The sequence below is a fragment of the Musa acuminata genome, chromosome BXJ2-4 (genome assembly GCF_036884655.1).
Source record: "Musa acuminata AAA Group cultivar baxijiao chromosome BXJ2-4, Cavendish_Baxijiao_AAA, whole genome shotgun sequence".
Lineage (NCBI taxonomy): Eukaryota > Viridiplantae > Streptophyta > Magnoliopsida > Zingiberales > Musaceae > Musa > Musa acuminata.
In genome coordinates this window covers 40,595,001-40,622,500 of record NC_088341.1, presented here as the reverse complement: position 1 = coordinate 40,622,500, position 27,500 = coordinate 40,595,001, and the positions used below count along the sequence as shown (strand labels likewise).

Sequence of the window (27,500 nt, the reverse complement as noted above, 5' to 3'; positions counted from 1 at the left end):
ATATGAAGATGAGGTTACATCTTCGAAGAGGAAAGAAGGCTGCTACAAATATCAAGGAAAAAAAGAAAAGAAAAGGTAAGAGCAGCAATGTAGGAACATAAACAAAGCAAAAACAATCATGGAGTAAAATTAGTACAAGAGCAATATAAATACAAACAAAGTAAGGAAAAAAAATGTTCACTTTTATTTTCTCTCTTGGGGAAAGGAACTATATTCTAATGTAAAAAGTGAAGAGTAAGCTTTTTCTTGAAGTTGTCTTATGTTGTTATGAGTTTCTGATCTGCATATCTGGGAAACTTGAATTGTTCTTGAGCATGATACACCATGCTTGGATATGTTTTATATAGTATTTATGAGTGAAAGAAACATTAAAAAGCACTATTTCAAGATCTTCAAATTTTAAGATGCAAAAAAGATGATGAAACTGTTTCTTATTTTGCTGAGTCTGTTAAAAATTAATTCACATCTTCTTGTAACAACTAATTGAACCCTTCTTTTATTGGCATTCATGCCTTCATCTTAATATGGACATTGTTGTTATTAACTTTTTTTATGATAACATTGTGGTACCTGTCTTTAATTATTGAAATATGTAGGTGACGTCTCCAGCTGGTAACACTGTGCATACCATGAAGGGAACTTCTGGTGACAAATTTGAGTTCAAGGCTCCAAGAGCTGGAATGTACAAGTTTTGTTTTCATAATGCAAACAGAGCACCAGAGACTGTCTCCTTTTACATTCATGTAGGCCATATTCCAAATGAACATGACCTAGCCAAAGACGGTTAGTCTCAATGAACCTAATGGTGATATTGAGGTTACAACCTAATTTACTTGGGGAATTTCAGAGGTTTTACCTTTCTTTTAATTATGATGAAGGTAAAACACATTGTTTGCTTAATCTATAGTTGAATGCCAACGATCTTATTGTTGCTCACAATGAAGAAGCCTAACTAAAAAATATAATAAAATTGGTAAAGTTTTGCTTTAGTTCCATCATTTTTGCAAAACCTAAAATATTGTCATAGAGAAAGGGCGACATTTCACATGTATGTGACAAATGCTGCACTCTGTTTATTTATTATATTATTTAACAAAAGTTCTTGTAACTAATCTCATGCAGAGCATCTGGATCCAATAAATGTGAAAATTGCGCAGCTTAGGGAAGCATTAGAGTCTGTCACAGCAGAACAACGTTATTTAAAAGCACGTGAAGCTCGCCATCGCCACAGTAAGCTAATTCATCTAACTTATGTACTTGATTGACTAGACCATGGGGAAATTGATTATACATGTATGTTAATTTTTATTTTACATTGAAAAATAATGCTATGAATTCTTTCTAGTTCTTAATTATTCAGGCTTTTCAGTTGTTTGTTAGTGTATAAAGCAAATATGTTTTTTAGACCTTAATCATTTTAGATTAAAATTTAAAGTGGAAAATCCTATGAAATCTTTAGAAACAAATTTATTGCAAAAACAAAAGAAGAAATGCCTACTGGTTGTTTCTAGTTTTGAGAGCATTATTTAATGCATTATAATATGTTTTATAAGCTTGTTGCCATTCTTTCATCAAAATAATGATCCAAATGGTATTATAGCAATAATCTGCCCATTTGGTTTTGTTCTCCAAGAAAAAAATCTTATTTCTCAAACACCAAGATGAGAAAAGTCTGGATTTGTTTTCTTAGTTTTCATTCTCATTTTCTGGAGAATAGTTTTCACTCTTGAAAAACAACTAAAGTGTAACTTAAAAAAAAAAAAAACCTAGAAAATTCTTTTTGTTGTTTCCATTTGTTTTCACTCGATTATTCTTAACATTCAAAATCACCTTTGGGTACATATTTTAAATCATTGACTATAAATTATCAACATTAATCATTATTTTCATAATTATATATGTGGTACTCCCCCTAATGCACAATTCAGACTGTGCAGCCTTACTCTAAATATATATTTAGAGAGACTAAATATAGAGATACTGTTTATTCACTGGTGGGTCGGGCTGGGTTTGGCTCGAACCTATATGTGCTTGCTGTCCCATCTCAATCCAACCTGACCAGGCTCGAGCCTTTCCCACCTCTGGTTTGTCCAATAACTTTTTGAGTTCACTAGGATTTTATTCCATCAAGGAATCCAAAAAGAAACTTATTTTCATTTGATCCTTTGATGGGCTTAAAGGATATAGTAGATTGCAGTCAAGACTAAACATTATATAATTTTATTATGTTTAGATGTGGAACTCAAATCATGGTTTTATTAATTTTCTAAATCATGCATGTAATAATGTAATTGGAACTAATCTAAGAGGTTGTTAATTATGATCTTAGATGGAGAGATTTTCTATCTTCCAAAGTCATAATTGCTTGTGTATTTAGCTGGAATCTTGGAGATTTTAATCCCTTAATGCAATAAGTGCTGCATATTTATTTCACTTTTTCTAATTTTCACTTCCGATGCAGCAAATGAGAGCACAAGAAAGCGCCTTACATTCTATACAGTTATGGAGTACTTAGTGCTGGCTTGTGCTAGTGGACTTCAGGTTGTTTACATCCGACGCCTTTTCAATCGATCAGTGGCATATAACAGGGTCTAGACTTCATTGAGCCTTCATTTTATTCTTCGACATTGTTTATGTACCATCACTAACTTTTGCTGGTAGTTATTTATTTTTTGTTTCAAGTTTTCCCTGCCATAGTTCTTGTCGCAGAGGTTGTTTTAATTTATGTTTTGAAAGCAAGTTGGTAAAAGGAGTAGAAAACTTGATTGGTTCCGTTTTGATCTCTGGAACATAACTATATTGTTAGTCTTTTGGAAACCATCTGTTTGGCTTCTCATCTCAGTACTCTTGTATGACTCCAATAGTTCTCAGATAATTGCTCCACTGAAGATATGGTCTGTATTAAAACATGGTCTATATATATAGTCTTTTAAAATATGCTGACACTCAAAACTGTAATAATCTATTTTCTTATAGATATTTGGCCCAAATTTGATTAACAAGCATCCTTATCAATGGATCAAATAGGCACAAGTTCAGAAAAAAACCAATCTGCCTCTTCCTAGGAGTAACAATGGATATCAATATCACCCAATCTTTTTTCCAACTGACTATTTCTTTAGGTACCTAAATTTGTTTCAGCCCCAACATGAGAATCTCTTTTCCTATCATTAATTGTCCCAAACCCGTGCTATTAGTATTAGCTTAAGGTTAATCTATCTTAAGTTAATACTGAAGAAAATTAAGGGGTAGAAAGCATTTAATCTCCTTTGCAAAAGAGGTCTCCATGTAACCCAAGTTTCAACGAGTGAAAATGACCTGAAATTCTTCCAAAACCTACTCCAGATCACACCAAAAGTCAATGTGTGCATCCTTCTGCAGAATTGAAGTTTTGTTGCAGCACACAGCCATGACCATTCACTTCAGCATTAGGAGTCAGAATGAAGAATCACTTTCCTTACAGCTAATAGTTGACATATATGAACCTTCAACTGATACTATGCTGGTTTCTGATCATGACTGCGATTGATTTGTTCAGAACTGAACTTTTGCACCAAAGATTGGATCAAGTAATTATGGTCCAACTTTGGCCAACAGGTTTAGTTAATTTTTGGAAAAAGATGTAGACTGTGGTGCTGTAATCTCTGCATTTTTTTTGTTTTGCAGAGCATTAACCATCTTTTAAGCATTAGTATTTTGCTAAGACTTTCTTGTATTCCCTGTATCATGTTGACCTTTTTTTTCCTTGTTCTGTACTGTACTATTCAATGACAAAAATTTCTTTCAAGAAGTGGAAAAAAGAAACATTTGGACTAATAGGATGATCCATCAGAAAATGATAAATCAATTTGGGTGTGGATTCTGTTTATAGTCTGGGATAGAAGTTATTATTCCATGGAATAGGAAATATAGTTTCCTTTTCAGCATAGTCAAGATTAAAAAGAAATGATTTACTGCATTTGTTCTTCATATAAGTACAGGAATCAAGAACCTAATGGGCTATTAACTCAAGCCTTGTACATAAAAACAAATATCAGTTTCCTGTTCCAAGGACTAGGAGATGTGGATGTTCCTAAAATTCAACTTGCCCACTTTTGATCTGAGTTTGATTGCTGTGGACTGGTTTATAGTATTTGGGAAAAAGTCAAGGGTTGCTTGTTATCAGCAAAAAGTTGCTGATATCCTGATAAAGATTTGTTCATGTTCCAATTTGCACTATGAACTATTGTACTCCTATTGTTAGAACAGATTTGCACTATGAACTATTGTGCCATATGTTACATTAGTTGATTCAATCATTCCATACAGTTCATACATTTATGTTATGCTACAATACAGTGGATGTGATGGATATGCTCTTTCAAGGATATTTGCTCTGTAGATTGAGCTTCCAATGCAGTTTAAAAGATTTGTTGAAGTGTACAGTAGACATGCTGGTAACATCCCCATGTTCTTTCATTTGTTTCTCAGGATCATGTAAAAAAGCTTTGATCATAAATATAAAACCAGGAAAAGTAGATCAATATGAGAATGAATGATGGTAACTTTTGTTTGTAATTCTGTCAGCTTCTCCTCTTGTACATACTTTTCTTGCACAATCTCACTTGATCAAAGATGTATCAGATTCTTAAATCAGATCAGAAGGTAGATTCACTTTGTTGGACACAATTTGGAAGAAAAAAATTAGCATTTAGGATTATATTTGCTACTGGAACAAAAGAACATTAACAAGCTGTGGTTTCTTGAAACAGGGCCTGGGAATTCAGATGTGCATCATCCAAAATGTTCCATTTGAACAGATGAATCAGACAGCCATCATCATTCTCACAAATTCCTCATAATTCACCTGCCCATCTCCATCCAGATCAGCCTCTCTAATCATTTGATCCACCTCTTCATCAGTCAACTTCTCCCCAAGGTTTATCATCACATTCCTCAGCTGCAAGAACTGTATATGATCAGTAGAATGGAGAAGATGATTCAAAAAGTAAATTCTTGGTGATCATTCGAGCACAAGAAGAAGTAATTAAAGGAAAGCATGCATAAGAGAAGACAGAAAAGTGTCTTTTAAGTTCACCTCAGCAGCTGAGATAAAGCCATTTTGATCTTTGTCAAAGACCTTGAAAGCTTCTTTGAGTTCTTCCTCTATATTAGTCTCCTGCAGAGGGTGGAACATTATCGAGAGATCATATAGGCTGAGACTTGGTGGATGGTTGACCTCAGACATTTACCTTCACTTTTCTGGCCATTAGATTCAAAAACTCCCCAAACTCTATAGTTCCATTGCCATCCGAATCAACTTCCCTGATCATTTCCTGCAGCTCTTCTTCACTTGGGTCCTGACCCAATGATTTGATGACTGTGCCTAGCTCTTCCAGTGTGATGCATCCTGTGAAACCAATCAAAGGTAAAAGAGAACATTTACATTTAGAGGCAGGTTAAACACAACAACTAAAGAAATGAAGATAGATACTCTCTTCACATGTCTAAGCAAAAGACTCCAAGCAAATAAAAAGAAGAAGAAGATAAAAAGAGGTGGCTGGAATTTTCAGTATTTTCAATAATTTATGTGAAATTCTAAAATAAATTATATTATATATTTTCAATATTTATTTTACAATGGGGGGAGCATAAAAAAATCATACATAATTTAATCGGTTTGATTCAAGTAGGAGACAAGAAAGAAGATATGGACATGAGGATCCAAAAATTGGACACAACCTCAAACCATTTAGGATGTAGGAAATATTATGAGAATGAGTAATCAAATTAATATGTTGAGATGAAGAAAATAGATGAATGGTGAATCAATTAATAAAACACAAAAATGCTGAACCACAATAAATCAATATATTCCAACTGCTTAGCCCAAGATTAAGAACCCAAACAAAGTTATAGTATTACCACAAACAATAAATAAAATCGCTTTACTTCAAACTCATTACACATATAACACACACTATTCCCAACCCAATCAAAGAAAAGAGAGAGAGAGAGAGAGAGAGAAGCAAACCATCTCCATCTTTGTCAAAGAGGCAGAAAGCTTCTTGGAACTCAATAATCTGCTCGTCTGTGAGGATATCCATGTCAAAACTCTCTACAGCAACAAGAGAAAGAGCGGAGAAGTCCTGCTGGGTTTTGGCTGGCGGAGTGAGATGGAAAGAGCCGACAGCGTATGCTGACCATTTTATAGGCCAGATGGCAATGGCGAGGCACTGCTCAGAACTTCAATGTGGCTTTGACTTCCCTGCAATTGAATAGCAATCAATAAGCCAGAGATATAATCTTTTTGACGATTGAATCCAAAAGATTAAGAAAGGACAAGCAACGGATTATATCTAATGCTAAGCACTGGGTCTTGTTCAGTGGCCACTCTTTGGCAGCTTCCCTCTGTCCCCTTCTTCCCCTCCAGGAAGAATCCATTCATCATTTTAAATCCTATGCTCACTTGTTTCCCCTCAGACATCTCTCTCTTTGTTTAGAGGCTGTCCTTCTTACGGTCCAGCTGCGAACAGCTGGAGGTTGGACATTGAGAAGACAGGAAGTGAAGGGAAGAAGAAGCAGCACAAGTCCAAGCCTTGATGACGAGGTGTTTGACATAAATGCCAGACTTTTGAACGCCATGCCCTCCAAGTTAGATTTTGTTTAGACTAACCATATGGCTATCGCTGTACTACAAATCTGCATGATGAAAATTTTGGAGTGCATCATCTATTCAATAGCATAGTTATGCAATTCCAATCGAATTATTATTTTTTCTCGAGACTATTTAAATCTTTTTCATTATAAGAAGAAAAAAAAAGAGGAAATTCTATTATGTTTTTTACTTTCTTATCCCCTCTACTATTATAAAAATTATATCTGCAATGCAATCAATATATTTTTGCATATATTAAATACAATCATGCAATAAAATTTCAAAAAAAATATATTAAATATACATTCCGATCGATTAGCTCAGCGATTCAGTCAACCATTCAGTAACTTAAAACTCGATCGACTCGATCTTTCTTCTGATTCCGATGACTATGGTTAGAGACGGGTAATAACGTCAGATCAGATTTTTGCACGCATCTCAAAGCACGATTGATGTACGATTTGTGTTTCTTGGGGATGTGAATCAGGCGGTTTATTTATGTCATCTGTTAAATTGTTCGTATCTTAATTCGCCTCTGTCGGAGCATTAAAAAAAATCAACGTAAATTCCTTTAAAAAGAGCATTAGAGCCTTCTATTTATCCGTATTACCAGAAGGGTATAATGTATATATAGCGTTGTGGATACGGGACAGAATGGTCATTTCGCTGCAACTACTTATACCCTGGGCAGATCCGCGGCTTTGACTTGGGTGCGTGGTACGAGATCGCCGCTGACAGGGACAGGCCACGCCGCACGTGACACGCGCTTTCCTCGAGCTTTGACGCGTCGGCATTGACTTCCTTTGCCACGCACGCCCGACGCTACACGAGTTCGGAGTGTAGACGGGCTCCACGAATCCGAAACCCGGATCCGACATGCATTTATATGATGGATTCGTATATTGGACGCGTAGGTTTTACGGGTTTTGGAGCTTTATATTTGCCTGCAAAAAAGATTGGCTTTATGCCTTCTATTTATCCAAGTCGTGATCTGCAAAAGCAGATCAACTTTGATTGGTGTCTATAAGATTTGTGGTTGCTCCCCCTTCCTTGATTCAAGAACGGGTCATGGCCCCAATCATCCAGCAAGGCCACATCTAAGTCTCCTGGAGATACATGAGATCAGAAATCTAACACCAGTTCGGAGTTTGTGTTCTTCAAACTCGTCCATCGATCTACTGCTGCTCTCCATGCTTTTACTGTGTCGGAACAGCAACACCGGAGTAAGTTTTCACTAGCACAAAAAAGGAGATAAAACACAAATGGATCTAAACGAAATACTAAGCTGTTTGTGTTGGTGAGCCCGAAGAGATTAAGTCTTTTGATATCTCATACTGATATAGCCACTGGTAGAGGATTAGAAATATATATCCATCTTCATCAATCAATGCCCAAACATACTCACAGAATGAGTTTCTCTTTTCTTCTTATTCTTCTTCTTCACCCCTACAACATCGTTCAAGCAGATAAAGTCCTTTTATATCTGATGCTCACATAATGATCTTTATTCGGATATAGATTCACCTAAGATATAGACTCACACAACATTATTCTCCTCATATCTCATGCTCACATAGGCTGCTGGTAGATGATTGGAAATAGATGTTCATCTTTATCGATCATTGTTTAAAGATATTCTAGAATAAATTTAATCTACTTCTGCCTCTTCTTATTCTTCTTCTTCTTCTTCAGACCTGCGACATTATTCAATCAGATACCTAAAGCCTTTCCATATCTCATGTTTCCAGAATGGTCTTGTGCACTTCTTGCCTTTGATGTTGCCTGTGGATCAGTCACTTTTCAATGAGTTCTAATAATTTCTGACCAGCTTGATATCTGTAAAATATCAAAAATATATATTTTTAGATTTCAATCGATGTTCTAGTCACTTATTAGGAAACAATAGGACTCTTTTTCAGCATTGCTTATGATCCTAACATAAACTAGAGGTACGATCAATCAAACATTATATCCATAGGCTCACAAATTTTGTACTTATAACGTGGGTTGAATATATCGATCTTAATAAGGTGTATCCGAAAGATAGCTATCCACTCCCTCATATTGATCAACTAATCGATATCATCTCGAGTCATGAGCTTCTCACCTTTATGGATGCATTCTTGGAGTATAATTAGATAATAAGAACACATGTCCTTCATCATCGATCGAGGCATGTACTACTATTGAATCATGTCATTCGGGTTGAAGAACGTAGAGGCAACATATCAAAAGATGATGAATAAAATATTCAAGTACTAAATCGAGAGGAATATCAAAGTATACATAGACAATATGATAGTTAAGGGCAAAATGATCGACTTGCATTTGGTAGACCTGATTGAGACATTCTAAGTCTTTAAAAAGACATAACATGCACTTTAATATGACCAAGTATACTTTCAGAGTCAGGAAAGTTTCTTAGGTTTGTCATGCACTAGAGGGGAATAGATGCAAACCCCAAAATGATATAAACTATATTGGAAGTACATCCATCTCAATTGGCCAAAAAAGTCCAATAGCTAACGGGGCAAATAGCAATACTGAGTCGGTTCCTATCCTAATTAGATAACAAGTACCAGCCATTCTTTCATGCTCTAAATAACCTAAAGGGTTTCTTATGGACACAGGAGTGCCAGGAGGCTTTCGAAAGACTAAATTACTATCTCGCCCAACTACCACAACTCTTCTTCATCTTGCGAGAACCCCTCGGTCTCGACCTTGCTATCATCGACTTGGCTGTTAGCTTTATGCTAGTTCAAGATGATGCGAGAATTCAAAAGCATACTTACTATGTCAGCTACATCCTGAGTGGGCCCAAGGAGTGATACTTGGCTATTGAACAATTAACATTTGCACTAGTGCTCGCGATAAGAAAGTTTCGCCCATACTTTCAAGTGCATGTCATATAGGTCATCATCAACTAGCCACTCAAATAAGTTTTGTCTAAGTTTAATGTCTCAGGGCGACTATTGAAATTATCCGTAGAGTCGAGCGACTTTAACATGCCGAGGGCTACTAAAAAAGCTCAAGCATTAGTAGATTTTATCTTAAAGCTAACTCTCCTACCTAAAGATGACAACCATACCCCCACGACATGGACATTATTTGTTAATGGTTTAGTCACATCAACGAGAGGTAGTGTCGACCTTGTCTTGGAAGGCTTGAACCAATAAGTGTATGAGAAAACACTTTAATTCAAGTTCAAATTTTTCAACAATAAAGCCGAGTATAAGGCACTCCTCTTGAGACTCTAACGCACTCAAGAACTCCAAGTTCAAGATTTGATAGTGTTTAGTGACTCACAACTAGTCATGAGCCAAGTGGAGGGGAACTACGAAGCCCGAGATATGACCATGATAAAATACCTCACAAAGGTGCAAAGATTAGCTAAGCTTCTCTCGACTCTATGTGTTTCGAGTTTCCCGTAAAAAAAATACCTAAGCAGATGCTCAATTGGCATCTACCTAGACTCTGACCATTAGTTGAAACGATATCCACCCGAACCATTGAAAAGCTCAATGTAGCTATGGTCGAGGAGGAACTTAGCTGGATGAATGAGATCCGACACTATAAGAAAGATGAGACACTCCCAATTGACCCTATAGTGGCCCGAAGAGTCAAGCATCACCAAGCATGGTATTTCATAATCAATGATCACCTGTAACACAAGTTGGGAGTCAAGCATCACCAAGCATGGTATTTCATAAAACTCCTTAGATGCTTGACTCGCCAAGAGGCTGAGCGGTGCTTGGCGAGGTGCATGAAGGTATTAGTGGAAAGTACATAGCGAGCAAACTCTTACCTTCAAGTTACTTTGACAGGAGTTTTACTGGACCATACTATGTAAAGATGCGATGATCTATACCTAAAAATACCACAAGTGTCATGAATTTGCTCGGATACTATGTCAATAGGTAGTCACCTTGAACTCAATCAATTACAAGTGGTCAATCACCCAAGGAGGTATAGTTCTCCTTGGGCCCTTCCCGTTGGCTTTGGGTTAACGAAGATGAATATTGATTTCTTTAAATATAAATATTTAAAGAATTAATATGAATATTAAATTCTTTAAATATTTTTAGCTCAAACTAGATATCAAAGTTTTGGACGAATGGTAATGAGAGATATTATATATATATATATATATATATATATATATATATATATATAGTGGGAAATACGTTAAATATGTAAACCTTCCTTTGCCTTATTTGTATTCATGTGCAGTCACCCTTTCTTACTAGCAACCATGATGCCATTGTAATATATGCAAGATTCGCATGCATGGTAAATAAAATCCATGGAAAAGACAATTTAAATCATGATACCATTTGAGAGTTGCTAAACAAGATCCACAATACACGGAGAAGACAATTTAAATGCTCCTTTGACCATGAACAACCTTCTGTTTTCTGGAGGATAAGATGTGACAAGGTTTTGTTCTAAAAAACAAGCGTTGACTAGTTTTTGCACAGTTGCTGCGCTGTGAGTGGAGTGGGAGATGCTTCTCTCCTCCTTCCTTCGGTGTCTCTCTCTCACTCACATCATAGAGGTAGCTCCTCCGTTTGATCCCTTGGGAGCTGCAGCAGAGAGACGAAATGGGTGCTTCTTCGACAGTGTCAGGGTTCTGGGCGGTGATTCTGGGCTGCTGCTTCGCATCTATTGCTTCTTCTTCTTCTTCTTCTGGATCAAAGTATTACCGCCGAGCGTAAGTTCCATCTTCTCCTTCGTCCTGTGTCTTGTCAACAAGGTATCGACACATCCCTGTGCCATGAAAGGATGATCCTTGATCCATGGTCGAAGTTGCGCATCATTAGTCATAGCGACGCCCATTGATTCAGTTTGTTTGCATTATGAAAACAAGTTGGGTGTTGACCAACTCTTCGATGAGTCTTCGTTCAGTTCAAATACAAATAAAAACAAAAGGAAAGAATCCCTTGACAAAGTTGATGTCCCATGACGCATCGTTTTCCCATTGGATTCTTCCTTACTGCTAGAAGCTGGTTCTTGCTGACTTCTTCTTCTTCTTCTTCATAAAACTCATCTTCCACCTCGCTAACTAATCTGCAAATCTTTTGATCCTACACAAAACATGCATACATAAGTCTATAAATTCTTTTTTCCCTTGCAGTAAGAAAAATGATGCCTCTTGGATTGATTGCTCTCTTGGTTTCTCTCTCTCTTGGTGGCTTAACTTGATGCATATGTTGCAGGTTTCCTATATTGCAGCCAGATCCAGATCACATCAGACTCCGTCTTGCGAGAGAAGGTCTCCAGGCAATTCAAGATATCACAACCCCAGTAGCTGCTGTTGCAGTAAGTCTTGCATTTGGTCTCTTTACACAAGTATATACATTAAACAGAAAATTTCTATACATCCATACTGAGAGCTGTACCATATCGGTAATTGGTCACTTTATTCTTAACTTGATTTTTTCTGTTATTTATTTTATAAGATATTTATGTGAATTTTGAATTTGGTAAGTAATTTCATCTGATTGATTCTCTTCTTTCCTCTCCCCTCCGCCAATTTATCTTCCTCCACTGCTGTTCTTTCTGTCTACCCTCTTGTGTTTCTTCTTTCACCTCCTCTCGCTTATGCTTTCCACATCTTCTATTCAGGGTATCGTTCATCCATCTATGATCCGCTCCACTTCTCTCAGTCTCTTCTTCCTAAGGTCATCTCATTTATTTTTTCTTATTATACTTTATTTTATTAGCACAAGTTTTACTTGAACTTCCATTATACATGTGTCTTACATTCATATCAATCCTCTTAAGGTCATCTTCTTGTTATATTTTGTTTTATTAACATAAGTTTTATCTTAACTTTCATTACTTACCTAACGGTTATATATCTTACATTCATAATAATATTCTTATTTAAGTAATTGAATTGTATTTCAATTTCATATTTTTTATGATGTTGGTACTCTCTTTTTGGATTGTTCCGGAAGGTACTCTTAATTTTAGTTTTTTATTTGATAATCATTTTCTCTAATATCCAAAATATTTCTCATCGTTACCCTGTCACCTGTTGTCTTTATCTTTACCTTTGTCTATGTTATCGCTACTAAGTCTATCGTTTGTCATTACTATCATATCCTCATCCATTGTCTTCAGTTCGCTCTTATTTGTTGTTATAAGGCCCTCACTCTCATCCTTGTTGACGCCTTCATTGTCAACTTTCATTGGCTCCTATCCATTTATTTTGACGAAGATGACGATGACTTTACCATCAATATCTCCCTCTCACTGACATTAACCATATCATCGCTTGGCTTCTCATCGACGCAAACATTGTGGATGTTGATAACTTCTCGTCACCCTCTGTATTTCAGTCAAGATAGCTCCATTAGTGAAAGCTGAAGAGAACAATAGCTACAAAATTAGAATACTAGTGGTGGGGCAAAATTATAGTACTAGTCAATATCAAAAAAATCCTCGAGAGTAAGGTTGAAGCGTTGTATCGAGAGGCTTTGCAACGAGACAAAGGTGGCCACGAAAAGATGACAAGTTATTGTGGTAAGGTCATGAAGGCAACAACGAGTATTATGTGTATTATATAAAATAAGGGGTATCAAATGTTAAAACTAAAAATTTAAATACCTTTCATAAAAGTTCAAAAAGAGAATTTTTTTTAGAAAAATCATACTTATTAATTTTATCTTAAATAATACTATTGAGATTTTATTTTCGTTTGTATATGATTGTTTACTTTTATTAATTTTATATTTTTATTACATATAATTTTGAATTATTTTGTACATCCCAAATTATTTTCTAACTAAACAAGTGGTCAGACCAGTCGCCCACAGATCCGATTAGTGCCCCCAGCGATCCGAGACTTGATCGGGTCGCTTACCGGTATGGCTTTCTTGATTGGTATCGGTTCTTGCCGGTTTTTGGTATCCGCCCATCGGATTCACTTAAGGTGTTTGTTCCTTTGTATGTGACAGGTATAAATCGGAAAGCAACTCTTATGGTTGAGTTGATTCAGTTCGCAATGGGCGTCGTTTGTCTTGGATCTTTTAGGGTTCCCCTAACCATGATTTGTAATCGCAGGTGATCGGCCCTTACCGCTCAGGCAAATCCTTCCTTCTCAACCAGCTCCTCTCCCTCCCTTGCAATGAAGGTGCGATTCTCGTCTCTCTCCCTTCGACGAATCACTCATCTCTTCTCATCCCGCGAGCACTTCTCATGTGCAGGTTTTGAAGTCGGGCACATGCGTCATGCTAAAACCAAAGGTTTGAGATGCAGTGATTCCCTTTTGTGCTTGTTTTTCTGTAGCCATCGATGTATGCCGTCTTCTTCTTCAGTTAGAATTCATTTCTTTGCTAAGCAGGCGTGTTTTGATGTAGGTTTGTGGGTTTGGGGTATCCCAGTAGAAGTGGTCATTGATGGATCAAAAGTATCCGTCCTGTACCTTGATACTGAAGGATTTGAAAATGTGAGGAAATCAAATGTATACGATGATAGGTAATATTGGAAATTCGGCCAACGAATTTTGCTTTCGAAAGCAGGTTTGTTTCCTTTTATTTTTTCTCTAATCCGTTAATATTCAATTGCAGGATCTTTGCTCTGGCGACACTGATCAGTTCTGTGCTTATTTATAATCTACCAGAGACGGTTTGTTTTCTATCTGGTGTAAAGTTCATCTGCCTATATAACTACTAAGTTTATAAGATAATGTTCAGATGGCCTAATTTTCTTGGTTTTCGTGGATCATGTTGTAGGTTCGTGAGGCAGATATATCTCGGCTATCATTTGCTGTTGAAATTGCAGAAGAATTCTATGGGAGGTCTGTTTTTGAAGAATTATGTTATTGTCAGAACCCTTCACTGGAACTAATTTTGTTTATTTTTTCCTATCTGACCACTTTGGGTTTGCTCATATGTTACTTTATGGAGCTCAGAATGAAGGTAATGTATTGGTAACACTTGTTGCTATAGAATGATATTTATCTTCTTGGTGTCATTTATGGTCTTTGCCACTTGTATAGGGGAAAGATGTTGTGTTTGAGCCTGCTAAGCTCTTGTGGCTTATCCAACGAGATTATCTGCGTAAGTTGATGCTTTCCTCCTTAGATGTTGGGAATAAATTGTGCATTGATAACATATTTGCAGTATAAATGATGCCAATGGTCCATGATTGGTTAATTAGAAAAATATCTACAAAGGGTCAACAAATTGTCTAATCACCCTAGCAGATAGTGGAAATCATAATACTAAAAGACTGTCTGAATTTCATAGATCTTTTGGTGGATAAAGTCCCTAAAAGACAATCACTAATTCTTGGTCGCAAAATTTCATTATATGAAAAAAAACATATGCATAATTTCCAATCAAATTAAATCACTGATGCTGATCCAAGCAATAAAAACATTTGAAGTTTGAGAATGATCCTTGATGACTCCCAGAGAGCAACTTTGCTAGGGGTAGGATAAGACGGAACTGTAGAAAAAATTGTCTATGACAACAAATCAAGAAACAATTTAAAGAGATTAAGTTTGCAGAATCAATGAATTAGTTTATTATTCCTGTTTATTGGGATTCAAACACATTTTCTTTTCTCAAATGTGTTTGTATAGCTATTGGTATGGTGGTAATATTCAAGGTCTCTATCCTTTTCTTTTTCTAAAGAGATAATGCCCAGCTTAAACCACTTCTACTATATAAGCCAAACCACCTATATCACTTCTGTTCAGTAAAGTAGCAGTCCCACATCCATTCCATTCTATATATTGTAAACCTTTTTTCTTTTTGTTAACTATATAACTATGCATTGGAATATTACCTATATTCTTAATTTTTCTATTCACCAAAATTGTTGATTTCAATCAAATAGAAGGGAGTTCTGTTCAAGAAATGGTGAACGAAGGACTTAGGCCAGTTCCAAATAAAAGTGGTCAGTCTGATTTAGTACTAGTTTCATGTGCATTTGATGTTTCTAATGTCATATGAATTTACCCAAGAATATTTTTGTTATTGCAGGAGATAAGAACATTGATCAGGTATTGTATTTAATCACCATGTGAAAATCAATACATTAACAAACAATATCTTTATTTGCTGTGCTTATGCTTCTTCTCAATGCCTCTGGGGTTTCTTTCTAAAATCAATTTCATTCTTAATTAAGTAGAGATTGATGGGTTCCCCCATCTTTGCTTTGAAAAAATTAACTATTCTTGTTTGGTGAATCAGGTCAACAAAATTCGCAAGTCTTTGGCAAGAATGGCCAACAATATCTCTGCTTTTGGCTTGCCACAGGTATTGCTTTGTTAGCTTCCCTTGGCAGTATATATGTTGTTAATTCCATGTCAATGGTTATGTGAGTTGAGATTCAGAGTCTTTGCATAATTCTTTGATTGTAAATCTCCCTTTTCTCATAGTCAAAGTTTGCTAATTCAGTGTTCTGGCCTGATTTTATTATTGCTGATGGAAGATGGACTGTGTTCAACAAACATTATCTAGGACAATATCAAGAAACCAATTATGGTTGTTTAATTTGAGGTTTCTTTCTCTGATCTGCTTAAGTCCAGATTTGTCTTATTTAATTTTGAATACGGTATCATCAAACTTATTTATGCAGTATTGTTAGACTTATTTATGTCTGATATTAGGCATAATGTTCTTTTCCTAATGCAATAATGCAGCAACCCCCAGTCTGAAATTTTTTTATAGGCATCTAATCCTGAGAAAAGAATAGAGTAGAACTGTCAGTTCATCCATATGTGCCACCTTCTAAACTCCAACATTACAACTGATTCAACAATTCGTTGGAAAATCACTTTCCAAAAGCTTTGTTTGTTACAAAAGGGCTCACCATGATACATAAGCTCTAACGTGTTCCTTCATGTTTAAGATGAATAAAGGATTAATGGGGTTGACAAGTGGATCCAAGGCAAAGGCAATGGTATCTGGTCTCTCTACCTCTTTTAACACCTTTAATCTTTCACCTAATATTTTTTCCAGATATGGTTCTATGCTTTAGTTGGATAGCCATTTTTTCGGAACATTTTTAAGCTATTAGGAAATAAGATCTCTAACAACTATAAAATTATGCAAAAAATGTGATTTGCTATGGAAGACTACAGCCCATAAAAACTTGCCAATTTATTTACATAATTATCACATCATTCATTGCTGAGTTGACCTTCTAACTAGGCTTAACATGCATAAGTGCTGCCGGGCATGGAAATTGTTTCCAGTTGTACAGAAGTCATTCATAGTAAATCTGATTGTGAGATACCTGTTAGGATGCAAATGCACTGAATGTAGTCCAAGCCCCAATATGCTTTATGGTTTGTAGTTTCCATCTTTCAGCAAGCAACAAGATCTAAAGTTCAAAACGAAAACAATATTTTAGCATGAATTTTTTTATAATTATGTGTATAACTAACACTACTTTAGTTGCCGCTCTAATACATAAGGTATCATGCTTTAAGTGATTCAAGCAGTAGCTGAGCTTTGAAATTTATGGCAGCCTCATCTCCAGATACAAATGTCCTAATTTGCATACAAATGCCCTCATTCTTATATGCAAAAAGGCTCACCAAGATACATAAGCACTTGTTGGAAAATCACTTTCCACTCTGGAAGCTTTTCAACTTGTGCAAAGACATTCAGATTCTGTCTGAGAAGTTTGAAGCAGACACCTTCAAAAATATCTTCAGAGAAGCAAACAGCGCAGCAAACTGGATTGTGCAGTTTGCTAGGACATCCAAGTCCACCTTTTGGTGGCAGGGAAATCTTCATCCTGAATTGTGTAATTTTGTTACCTCTGATGCAGAGGGTTTTTTCATTCCAGACTTTTGAGATCATAATATAATCTTCTTCTTTTTGGAAAAAAAAAGTGATTCAAGCAATGTTGTAAGTTAATAGATGTGATGGCCCTCAGTAACAGCAGAATATAATATCTGCTTTGAGAGCACCAGAAATTATTGAGTGTTCTTTAAAAAATTCTGCATAGAGATGCAACAAAATAGTTAAAAACTCCCTCTTTGAAATACAACATCTTAGCAGGATATCTAGTGCTTATATCACGAAATATCTGACAAGCATCAGTATTCAAACAAGTACTCTAATGGACTTGACGTGATTTGGAGCATCCAAGCTTCATGGTTGATTGTGTCTTTTCAATGGTTGGGACTCGAAATTTCTTTATTTATTTATGTTTTCTTTTTTCAATTGGGTACACATCTGAAGTTGGTATTATATAAGCTCATAATCCCATTAGTAGAATGTCAAAACCCCCATCATTGGTGTGCTATGCAGAATGCACTCAGAAGTCACCTGTTATTTGTTTATATATGAGTTAATCATTGAAATATTTGTATCATGCACTTAATTTCCTATGTTCCTTATCAGAATCCTTGAAAATTATGGCAGCCTCATCTCCAAAGGACAAAACTTTGTGACATGAAGGACACTGAACTGGATCCATTGTATGTGCAAAACAGGGAGCATTTTAAACAACTTGTTGCATCCATTATACGTCCCAAGATTGTGCAGGGGAAAACTCTAAATGGAAAGGAGTTCGTAGCTTTCCTGAAGCAGGTGCTTTTGCATGTCTTTGTGCTCCTAATCAACTATCCATCTGGTATTATTGTTACTTATGATGTATGCAGTTTTTACTTGCAAAACTGAAACTGGACACAGTCTTTTATACTTGTAGGCTTCCATATCTCTTACCATTATATACATGGGTTTTTGCAGACTCTTGATGCCTTGAATAAAGGTGAAATTCCATCTACAGGTTCAATTGTGGAAGTATTTAATAAGGCAATTCTTGAACGCTGCTTGAAGTCATACAGTCAAGGGATGTCCAAGTTGCAGCTACCTGTACCAGAGAACAAGCTGCAGTTGGCTCATGAGGTGTCAAAGGCCGAAGCGAAAAAGCTGTTAGATCAACAACTTTTTGGTAGGCGCAATGCTAAAGAATCTCTTCAGAAATTCAATGATGAAATAAAAAAGGTTAAGTTGGTTCTCATTGTTAAATTTACTGGTAGAAAACCTCCAAGAATTGCATTTGCTTTGTACTCTGCTCCATTTCCTCATACAGGCGGGAGGAATCCTTATGTTACTGCTACCATGGAAGTATCGCTAGCAATTTAGGAGAGGAACTTCAGGAAACATTTTGACATTTAACAATGTGGTTATAAATTGCTGCAGTTTAGAAGTGCAAAATTCTAGCGCATTTTGCATATTATTCCATAAATCTTTAGGATTGGCAGAGTAGTTCCTTGATTCTTTCCTAAGAACATATTCATGCTGTCCCTCGAGTTGATTTAAAGTGACAATGTGGAATATATAAGAGCTTTCCACTCATCATAGTGAATTATCCATTTTTAAAAGTGTAACCTATTCTTCTTCCTTAGAACCATACTTCTCAAAAGTATAAAAGAACCATTTACTTTCTTTTAATCCTCCTAAAGCTTTTTAAGTTCCAGAGTCTTTAAACCCAATACTAAACCATGTCTTTCTGTTGTTCTTTGCCTGTGGTGGAAGTTTGATCCCTTTTAGTCTTTAAGTAATTAATATTTTTCTTTTTTTATTATTTTATTTTAGTGGATTGAAGGGGCATGTTCTTCATTTAGAAGCAATTTTAAACCTTTAGAATTTGGATGGTTGTAGAACAAGAAACTATAAGATGAAATCTAAGATGAGTGACAAAGTTTAAAACTAGATTATAGATATGATTTTGCTTTTAAATATATTATCAAGTGTACAGAATAAAATTCTTCTCCATGATTTTCTTGAGCATCTTGCAGTTTTCTTTAAATGGGAGACTAGTACATAAGAAATAACTTGAATATTAAATACCTGCTTTCCTATTAAATTGGATGATACCTGATCTTTTAGAATAAAAAAGAAATTATGATGCTAATTGCTAACCAGGTGTAGGGATCTTGAAACTGAAATTAGTTGTGATGACTAAATTGGAAAAAAAAATCTAATATCTCTTATAGAAATTTTGTTATGTTTAAGACTTGTCATTTATATCGTTTTACTTTAAGTTCAAGTAACTGAGATGTTATGATACTTCTCTTTTAGTGTAAGCATTACTGCTCAGCAAGAATTGTCATTTTCTGGTATGGGAGCATGTTGATACTGTTCTTCTAGCAGGTTTTGCTTCTATGTCAACTAACATATGCAAAAAATTTGCTTAATCTTTTGGCATCTCCAGCACGTACTGTCGTTATCTTTATAGCATAGCATGAGCCAACAAGTGACAACTGGCATGGTGGTCTTTGGTGCTCACATTTTGGACATGCATATTAAGCTATTACTCATAGTGTGTCATGTATACCATTAGCGACTTATTAATTACAGGGTGTCAATTTTTTCTTGCTTATTTATATTAGTTTGTTATTAACTTGTGTGTCTGTCATTGTCAGGTTTATGAAAATCACATCATAGCAAACAAATATCAGTCAAGTAAACAATGTGAAGCCAGTTGGAGTGACTGTGAGAATAGAATGGATCGCCTTCTAGTAGTGAGACTTCCTTCAATGACAAAGTTCAATGCTAGTTTTACTCGATGCAATCGGAATTTTGAAAGAGATTGTGTTGGGGTATCAAAGGAAATGTATGCACTAAAAATGGCGAAGGTTTGTCACTAAATAACCAATTTCATGTCTATGCAATCATACAATCTCCTGATACAATGAAGAACTTGTGCTGAATATTTTTGTACAATTAGTGACAGGACTTTTTTTGTACAATCAGAACTTGTGCAATCATACAATCTTGTCATTTCCCTTTAGTAAACTAAAGGGAAATGACAGGATTTTTTTTTCTTGGCACTTCAAATGAATAGGTTTAGGCATGCTCAAATTTATGTCAGTTGCATAAATTTAGTTGATACTAAGCAATATATACTGAATTACATATAGACTTACCTTCTTATGGTAATCTCTCTACCAAACTATGTTGACTTGCGATCCCAATTGTAATAACCCGATATGATCAGTCCCACATCAGTTCAGGAAAAGCTTTGAATTTGTTTATTAGTTATAATCCCTTCAATCTTACAAGTCCTTTTTGGGGCATAACCAATGCAATTCTAAATTCAGGGCTATGACAGACATGACACAGGACAAGGATTTAGATCTTGGTTTGATATTGGTTCCTGTAACCAGTTTTGAACCAGTATGGTATTGATACACCAACTTGTACTGCCTGCTATCACCAAAAAATTTAAAAAAAATGAATATTGACCAGAACCGACTTATATGGTCTGGACAATACTGATTTTTTTAATCCTTTACTTCTCAAAGAACTTGTAGAAAATGTACATAAAAAAAGAATTAACTGAAGAACGATATGGGCATTTCAATGTTCTTATAGAAAGAAAACTAACTGAGCCTTGTTTTGTTGAGCAACTATCATTGAGTGACACCATCAAGATTATTGTATTTGCAAGAGTCTGATTATCACCATTTTGTGATTCACTTGTTGCTCTCATGGTTTATTGCTTGATGTTCATTGATTGTGAAGTGTAAGAGAACCAACAGATGCTTGATAGCAATAGATTGTATCGTTATTGCACGACAAATATTAGGTTTTCATGAAGCCTGATGGTAAAAGTTTTCGTACTTTCCGGACATTTTTATGAATACCAGATTTTTGTGGTCTTTATACAAATCAGCAAGTTCTTTGAGTATTGATATTGCCCTTAGTATAATGTAATGTACAGGAAGCTCCATATACTGTATCTCAAATTGTTGGGAGTTGTATTTCTTTGTGTGTTTATATATATAATATATACTTAGAACATGTTAATGTTGTTGTGTCCTGAAAAAATTATACAGTCAGTGCATAAATCTCTCAATAGCATCCATGCTGTTGTTGATTGGAATGACTTGTAAGAGATACGGCATTAAAGAATATAGGGGGATCCTTAGATAATCCTTGGTCAATCAAGTTGTAGAGTAATTACAAATTTCAACTCAATTAGGAATTTATTGATGAGTTGGGCTCCTAGGTTTTCAAAGGGTGTGAACTGAGCATAGCCTGTTCCAATCCATTGATTTGCATAAATAATCAGTATATTTTTATATCAGAATGATGTGGGATGAGTAGCCATGATTTTTTTTATAGAGGACCTAAAGAGAGAAGGAAAAGATGATATTTGAAAGAAAAAAACAATAAAATTGGATAACATCCACTCTAGCTCAAGGAGTGAACTTCTAGGATGAGAACTTCGCACCTTCGCACATCTGCACGTGGACGATGGAATCATACTATTGGAAACATAACTATGATATCGCACCAGTTCCATATGATCTTTATTACAATGTTCTAGCCTCTTTTTATAGGCCTAGGTACAAGGATAAAAAGGAAATATAGAAATAAGTAAACTTATAATTGTATTAGATCAAAGATATGATATGTTATTTCTCTTGAAGAAGGTGACATTTCTGATTTTATTTGAAAAATAATCTTCCTCTCTTGATGATATTTTTTATAATAGACTTCCATCTTTATAGAGATGAATATTTAAAATCTTCAGTCAAAATCTATCATCTTAAATCAAGATCGAATATGATTACTTCCATTTTAATAGAAATTGCTTTCTTTTTCTCTCGTTAAGTGGATGTTGACATGTGGCAACTTATTACATATGTGAAATATCCCTAGCTAATTAAATTTATTTAAACAAAAGGTAAACTAAGTTTCTCTTACATCACAGAACCTGTACTGGTTGCGATCCCCAAACTTTTTGACTGACTATTAAATTCTTTAGATTTTGACTTCAGCTGGTCAGTCTACTATTTCTCATGTATGTTAGGAGTTTTCTAAATTTCAGAAATGAGCTAAGTTACACATTTCTGTTAGAATCTACAAATCAGCAGCAGCTAATGGATCATGATCCTTCGGAGCAGGTTGAGACCTGTATGCTACTCACTTCTTTCTGCTGCTTAATCAGTCGCTAATGCTGGTGATAGTTTTGTTTCTGAACTTGGCCATCTGGTCTTTTACAGATATGGCCTTGGACTAGGCCGTTGTTATGTTTGCAAGTTTGTTGTTTCTATGCTTCACTGTGGCAAAGTCTTTATGATTCCTTGTGCTGCAATCCTGCGAGAATTTTGTGGATAAGCAGAAGATGCAAATGTGTATTTTGCCACATGTGCTGTGTGACTTAGTCATTTCGTGACATTTGGCATTCTTGATCTACATAAGTTTATATTATCTAGATTCACTGAAAGGTCTTTTTCCGTGTCTCTTGTCTTCTTTGATAACTGTTTTTAATGTGTAATTTATTAATCTCAATTTTCTCTACATTGTCTGCATGGAGACATTTCTGTGAATTGTGTCTGATCTTGACTTTTGTTTTTCTTCAGACGCTTGAAAAATCCCGATCCCTTTTCTTCAAGGAATACTGTCAAAGACTAACATTGAGTTTGCTGGTTCTTTCAATCACTATTCCTGCAGTCGGCCATACTCTCAAGTTTACTTTACTAAAATATGGTGGTTACATCATGCTTATTTTCTCACTATACTTTGAGATGCATACAAGAATATATGGGTCATCAGAGTTGCTGCATAACAGTCCTTCCTTTCAAATTGCTGTGGCTGCATGGGAGATTATAGTCGGCAACATCCTTGTCTTGAACAGGCAAGTTCTCCAAGTCCTATTCATTTAATCAAATTAAGCAGCATCACAGCACTTAGCTCCTCCGTAATCCAGTGTCATGACTGTCCTTAATAATGTTCTTTTCTTTATGCTCTTGCTACTTGCAGATGGGCAATTCCAGTTGGTATATTGATGTGTGTTATGCTCCTTTGCTGGTTATTTTACAACATGGACATAGTTGTACGTCGTCAAGATGGTGTTTTGATTCCCAAATGCTGCTGGAGTAGAAAAGATCAGATTAAACAAGAACCCTGAGACCCATATTGTTTGCATCTTTCTTAACCCAACAAACCTAATGAGCAAGCCACCTTTAGGTGTGCAACTTCCCCTTCCTAGCTGGAGCAGGTTGCTTCAAATGTAGGTATGGATGAGGTCCATTGAATTCAGATATGAGTCCCTGACTGATCCTACCCAAATCTGATCATTTTAATTATTTTTTTAATGATTGGATAAGGTTTTTGAATGGCAAAATGGATACAGTTTTAAGAAAAACCTGCCTACGATAGTTTTGAGACATAAACCTCAAAACTCCGGTATATGGTTTTGATTAATAGGAGAAAGCCGGTATATGCTGCCTGCTCTTGTTGTCTCCCTAGAGACGTAATGCAATGTCCATCCTGCTTCTGTGGTGGGCAGCAGTGTTGAGGGTTGGGTGAACATGATGTTCACAGAAACTTGAAGTTGAAACCATTGTTTTTATGAAGATGGTTGTAAAAGTTGTTTTTGGTTGTCCAATATGCTGATTGCTTGACGTGCGTTAGGGAGATAGCCTGGTTCAATATTGATTTGAACGTAAGGTTGGTGTCGGGAAGCGATTAGATTCGACTCGATTTGATGACCTGCAAAACTGGCTCAGAGGCAGACCCAATAAACACCCCTTCAATAGTTAAGTTAGAAGTGGAGAGAAAATATGATTTTTGAAAGAGAGGGGAAACCTAATGCTCTTTAAATAATGGTTCGGGTAATTATTAATATTTAGTGAGAAGTTACTCGTTGGAGAGGTTTTGTGAAGTTGTCAAGCGTTACTTTGATCGTGAGAAGTCGTCTGAAATGCTAGGCAGTACGGATGGTGGCCCATTATGGTCACATCATATTGATCGAGTGCTTAATTTGAGAGTTATATTGGCGATGATGTGATATATGCTAGCAATTTTTACCTCGTTGCGGTGGTCGATCTGCTCCTACGGCTTCATTTATTGACATTGTAGACATAAGAAGCATTGTGATTTGACATATTAAGCATTTTGATTTACGACGTGAATTGACGGAATATATCACTATGATAGAAACAACAAAGAAAACAGTCTGGATGAAGAAGTTCATAGTAGATCTAGGAGTTATGCAGAGTAGCAAGGAGCTGATTCTCTTATATTACGATAACAACAGAGTGATTGCTCAAGCAAAGGAATTTAGGTCTCATCACGTGAGTGATGATACGTCTAATCCGTTGCATAATTTCTTTTGATTAATATTAATAATAATATTTTATATTTTATATTATTTGATGAATATATTATGATATTCTTAAATCTATACAATCGGAATTAGATTATTATGAGATCATGATAATAAGATAAATTTACTTTTAAACACATCATAAATATTTCTGGTCATAGGTTACTCGAGAAAGATATTGAGGTAACCGAATATACCGATGTATTATATACTTATCTATATGATAGAGGATCTTATAACTTCTTGTGTGAGGGCATTAGGGATACAGTGCAGTGCTCATTGGAGAATGTTTTTATTAAATGATTTGCTTATAGAATGTTGGATGATTAATGATATATCATCATCAGATAACGATTTCGTAGTCTCAATTGTGCATCTAGTTTTTAGACTTCAAACACTAAGGATATATTGTTTGAGTACTTCGTTCTTTGATACCGAACTTATAGGTTTAGAAATTCTAAATCTAGTACAAATGGTCATTACAAATGGCAGCTAACCTTACGAAAGTAATTGGGTGTTAATAAAGGATCATCTACTCTCGTTATCATAATAGAAATATCTCATATGTTTTCACTCAAGAAAATCTCATGTCAGGGTCACTCGGATTGAAAAAGGAGTTCTCTAGGAGAATCCGATAAGAGTGAGACTTTGATGGATTCTGTATGGGCATAACAGCACCGTACCCAGTATATAATCTTTGGGATATTAGATAAATGAGGGACTCTAGATACACGGTAACTGAGGGTAGATAGATTCAATAAATTAAATCCTCCTATACCATCTAGAGACTATCGCGTAGTGGTTTAGTACATCCATAGTCGATAAGTTAAGTGAATTATTATGAAAATAATAATTCACTAAATCAGAAGTAGTTTTGGGTCAAAAAAGTGTTTTAACTAGTGCAACTCATGGCTAGCTCGGTATTGGACCTAGAGAGTCACACATATATGATAGACAACTCGATGAATAGAAGATTGAATATAAGATATACAACAAACCTCCTTTACCCCTGTTTTAATGGATCCATTATATGAGACCCAATAGAGCATGGAGCTTGGAGGGGTTATTGGATTGAGATCCAAGACCCATTAAGAAGGATCCATTAGGGTTTTCATGAAGGGGCTCTCTATAAATATGAGTGGGGCTCAAAGAATTATAGGGTAGACCCCTAGAGTCGTCGGTCTCCTCATCTCTTCCTCCCATCTCTCTCTTGTCGTGAGCCCCCTCTCTAGTGTGAGACGATAACAAGAGGGCCGACTCCTTCTTGCTTATTGTTGCTACATGGTGATGCACTATCATGAGGAGAGAACACGTAGCAAGGAAGAGATGTGTTGTCGTTATCATCCACTGTATGGATTACCGCTAGAGAGGAGTTCGCGAGAACTCCTTCATCCGTCAGACCAAGATCTGTGTATTAGGGGACACAATCTTCCCTAGGTGAGAACGTCTTACCCTCTTGGTGTGATTTTTGTAATTTTGAGTTTTACGCTCATGGTCATCACCCGACGATCCGATGCTCCTTATTCGGGAAATAATTTTGTTTTATTTTTTCATTGCACATGTGATATTCCCTTGATGGTTTTTCAACACATATTCCCATAGAAGTAGAGCTCGAACTCTTTTGTAAATTAAGTAAAAGAGCTGATGAAGAGTAGTTTTAGATGAGTGTATCACTTTCTTGTCGAGCCTCTTACTGTGGTCGGGAAAGCGTGATACATTAGGGTATCAGAAGTGTCATATAGCCATATCTAAGTCCGAAAGGTGACAATATGTTCCGTTGGTCTAGTAGCGCCATCAAAGGCCTCCAATAATGGAAGGTAAAAGTTTATCGAGATTGGCTCCTCCTAGATATCATAGATAAATGGTGACCAATCTGAGTTGGGGTCAACCTATCCCTCACCCCTGTATTACTAAAAGTCTCGGCACATCTCTTCTGAGCGTCGATCCATTTGCTATAGTTAGATTCTCAAGGAATTGTCCATTGAATCGACCGAGTGAGTTTCGAATTTGAGCGGAGCAAAGCAGTGATGGGGCGATCTACTAAACTCCATGGTCAAAGAGTGGGGTGCTCCCTCGGCCAACAATTCAATGGGCCTCGTATGCCCCAAAATGTTGGCAACTCGTCTGAGTGTGGGGACCCCAATAGATGCTGATGTAAGTGGCTGTCGGGCTACTGACTACCGACTATGGCTAAGGTGATGGCATCACTTATTGGGCTAGCCGAGGTAGAAGCAAAGCAACAGACTGCATTATGTTGACTAGTGCTTGCATTTGTTGGGTAAGGTTTAAGAATACCTCAGCAGGGACGAGTAGATGGCCCGGCGACACTCCCAAGGGTGAGAGTCTTAAGTTATTGAACAGACGTCAATACTGCATCGGTACTTATGCCGAAGTGGATGCATCAATGTGAGGAAAGGGTGGCTATTATCATGTTTGAGTAAAAGTACTATGAGTCGGGGACAAAGCCTCACCCAAATATTTGTTGACAAGGTCAGCTTGCGGATGCTTCTTTGATATCAGACCCTCCTTCTAGTACCAAAATATTAAAGGAAAATATCATTGATATCCTTTTGACATGTCCCTGATCCATATGTGTCAAGTCATTCAAGGTGGAAAGTGCAGTCTAGAATTGTCATATGCATAAAGATTAAAGTCGGGAGAAGCTTCCTAGGTCGATCCCTTCGATGCTTAAGTTAGTCCTAATGTCAACTTTTTTATATTTAAGTTCTTGGTTTGTGCCTCCCTTACCTAGAATTGAGAGTGT

The 27,500-nt window shown here is 36.1% G+C and overlaps 4 protein-coding genes across 4 annotated transcripts in view; 3 read left to right on the top strand and 1 right to left on the bottom strand.

Moving 5' to 3' along the window:
* Positions 1–2,822, top strand: part of LOC135610884 (transmembrane emp24 domain-containing protein p24beta3-like) — a 4,664-nt gene extending 1,842 nt beyond the window's left edge. The window contains exons 2-4 of the mRNA XM_065105895.1: positions 597–783; positions 1,123–1,230; positions 2,462–2,822. Of these exons, the coding sequence (XP_064961967.1) occupies positions 597–783; positions 1,123–1,230; positions 2,462–2,595 (429 nt within the window). The 3' untranslated portion in view covers positions 2,596–2,822. The remainder of the gene's footprint in view (positions 1–596; positions 784–1,122; positions 1,231–2,461) is intronic.
* Positions 2,823–4,525: 1,703 nt separating this feature from the next.
* Positions 4,526–6,204, bottom strand: LOC103982984 (calmodulin). Its single transcript, XM_009400098.3, has 4 exons — positions 6,014–6,204; positions 5,232–5,389; positions 5,078–5,158; positions 4,526–4,939 (listed from the first exon to the last, which is right to left on the bottom strand). The coding sequence occupies exons 1-4, from the start codon at positions 6,084–6,086 to the stop codon at positions 4,805–4,807; spliced, it is 447 nt and encodes a 148-aa protein (XP_009398373.2). The 5' UTR covers positions 6,087–6,204; the 3' UTR covers positions 4,526–4,804.
* A 4,906-nt stretch (positions 6,205–11,110) lies between these two features.
* On the top strand, positions 11,111–23,979 carry LOC135610883 (uncharacterized). The gene is made up of 16 exons (XM_065105894.1): positions 11,111–11,348; positions 11,854–11,956; positions 13,706–13,775; positions 13,849–13,887; positions 14,002–14,119; positions 14,212–14,269; positions 14,377–14,562; positions 14,643–14,703; positions 15,488–15,547; positions 15,634–15,653; positions 15,844–15,909; positions 18,031–18,198; positions 18,358–18,615; positions 20,040–20,252; positions 22,989–23,263; positions 23,389–23,979. The coding sequence occupies exons 1-16, from the start codon at positions 11,239–11,241 to the stop codon at positions 23,534–23,536; spliced, it is 1,953 nt and encodes a 650-aa protein (XP_064961966.1). The 5' UTR covers positions 11,111–11,238; the 3' UTR covers positions 23,537–23,979.
* Positions 23,980–26,785: 2,806 nt separating this feature from the next.
* The window catches only part of LOC135608799 (uncharacterized), a 5,583-nt gene continuing 4,868 nt past the window's right edge, over positions 26,786–27,500 (top strand). The window contains exon 1 of the mRNA XM_065101841.1: positions 26,786–26,931. Within this exon, the coding sequence (XP_064957913.1) occupies positions 26,786–26,931 (146 nt within the window). The remainder of the gene's footprint in view (positions 26,932–27,500) is intronic.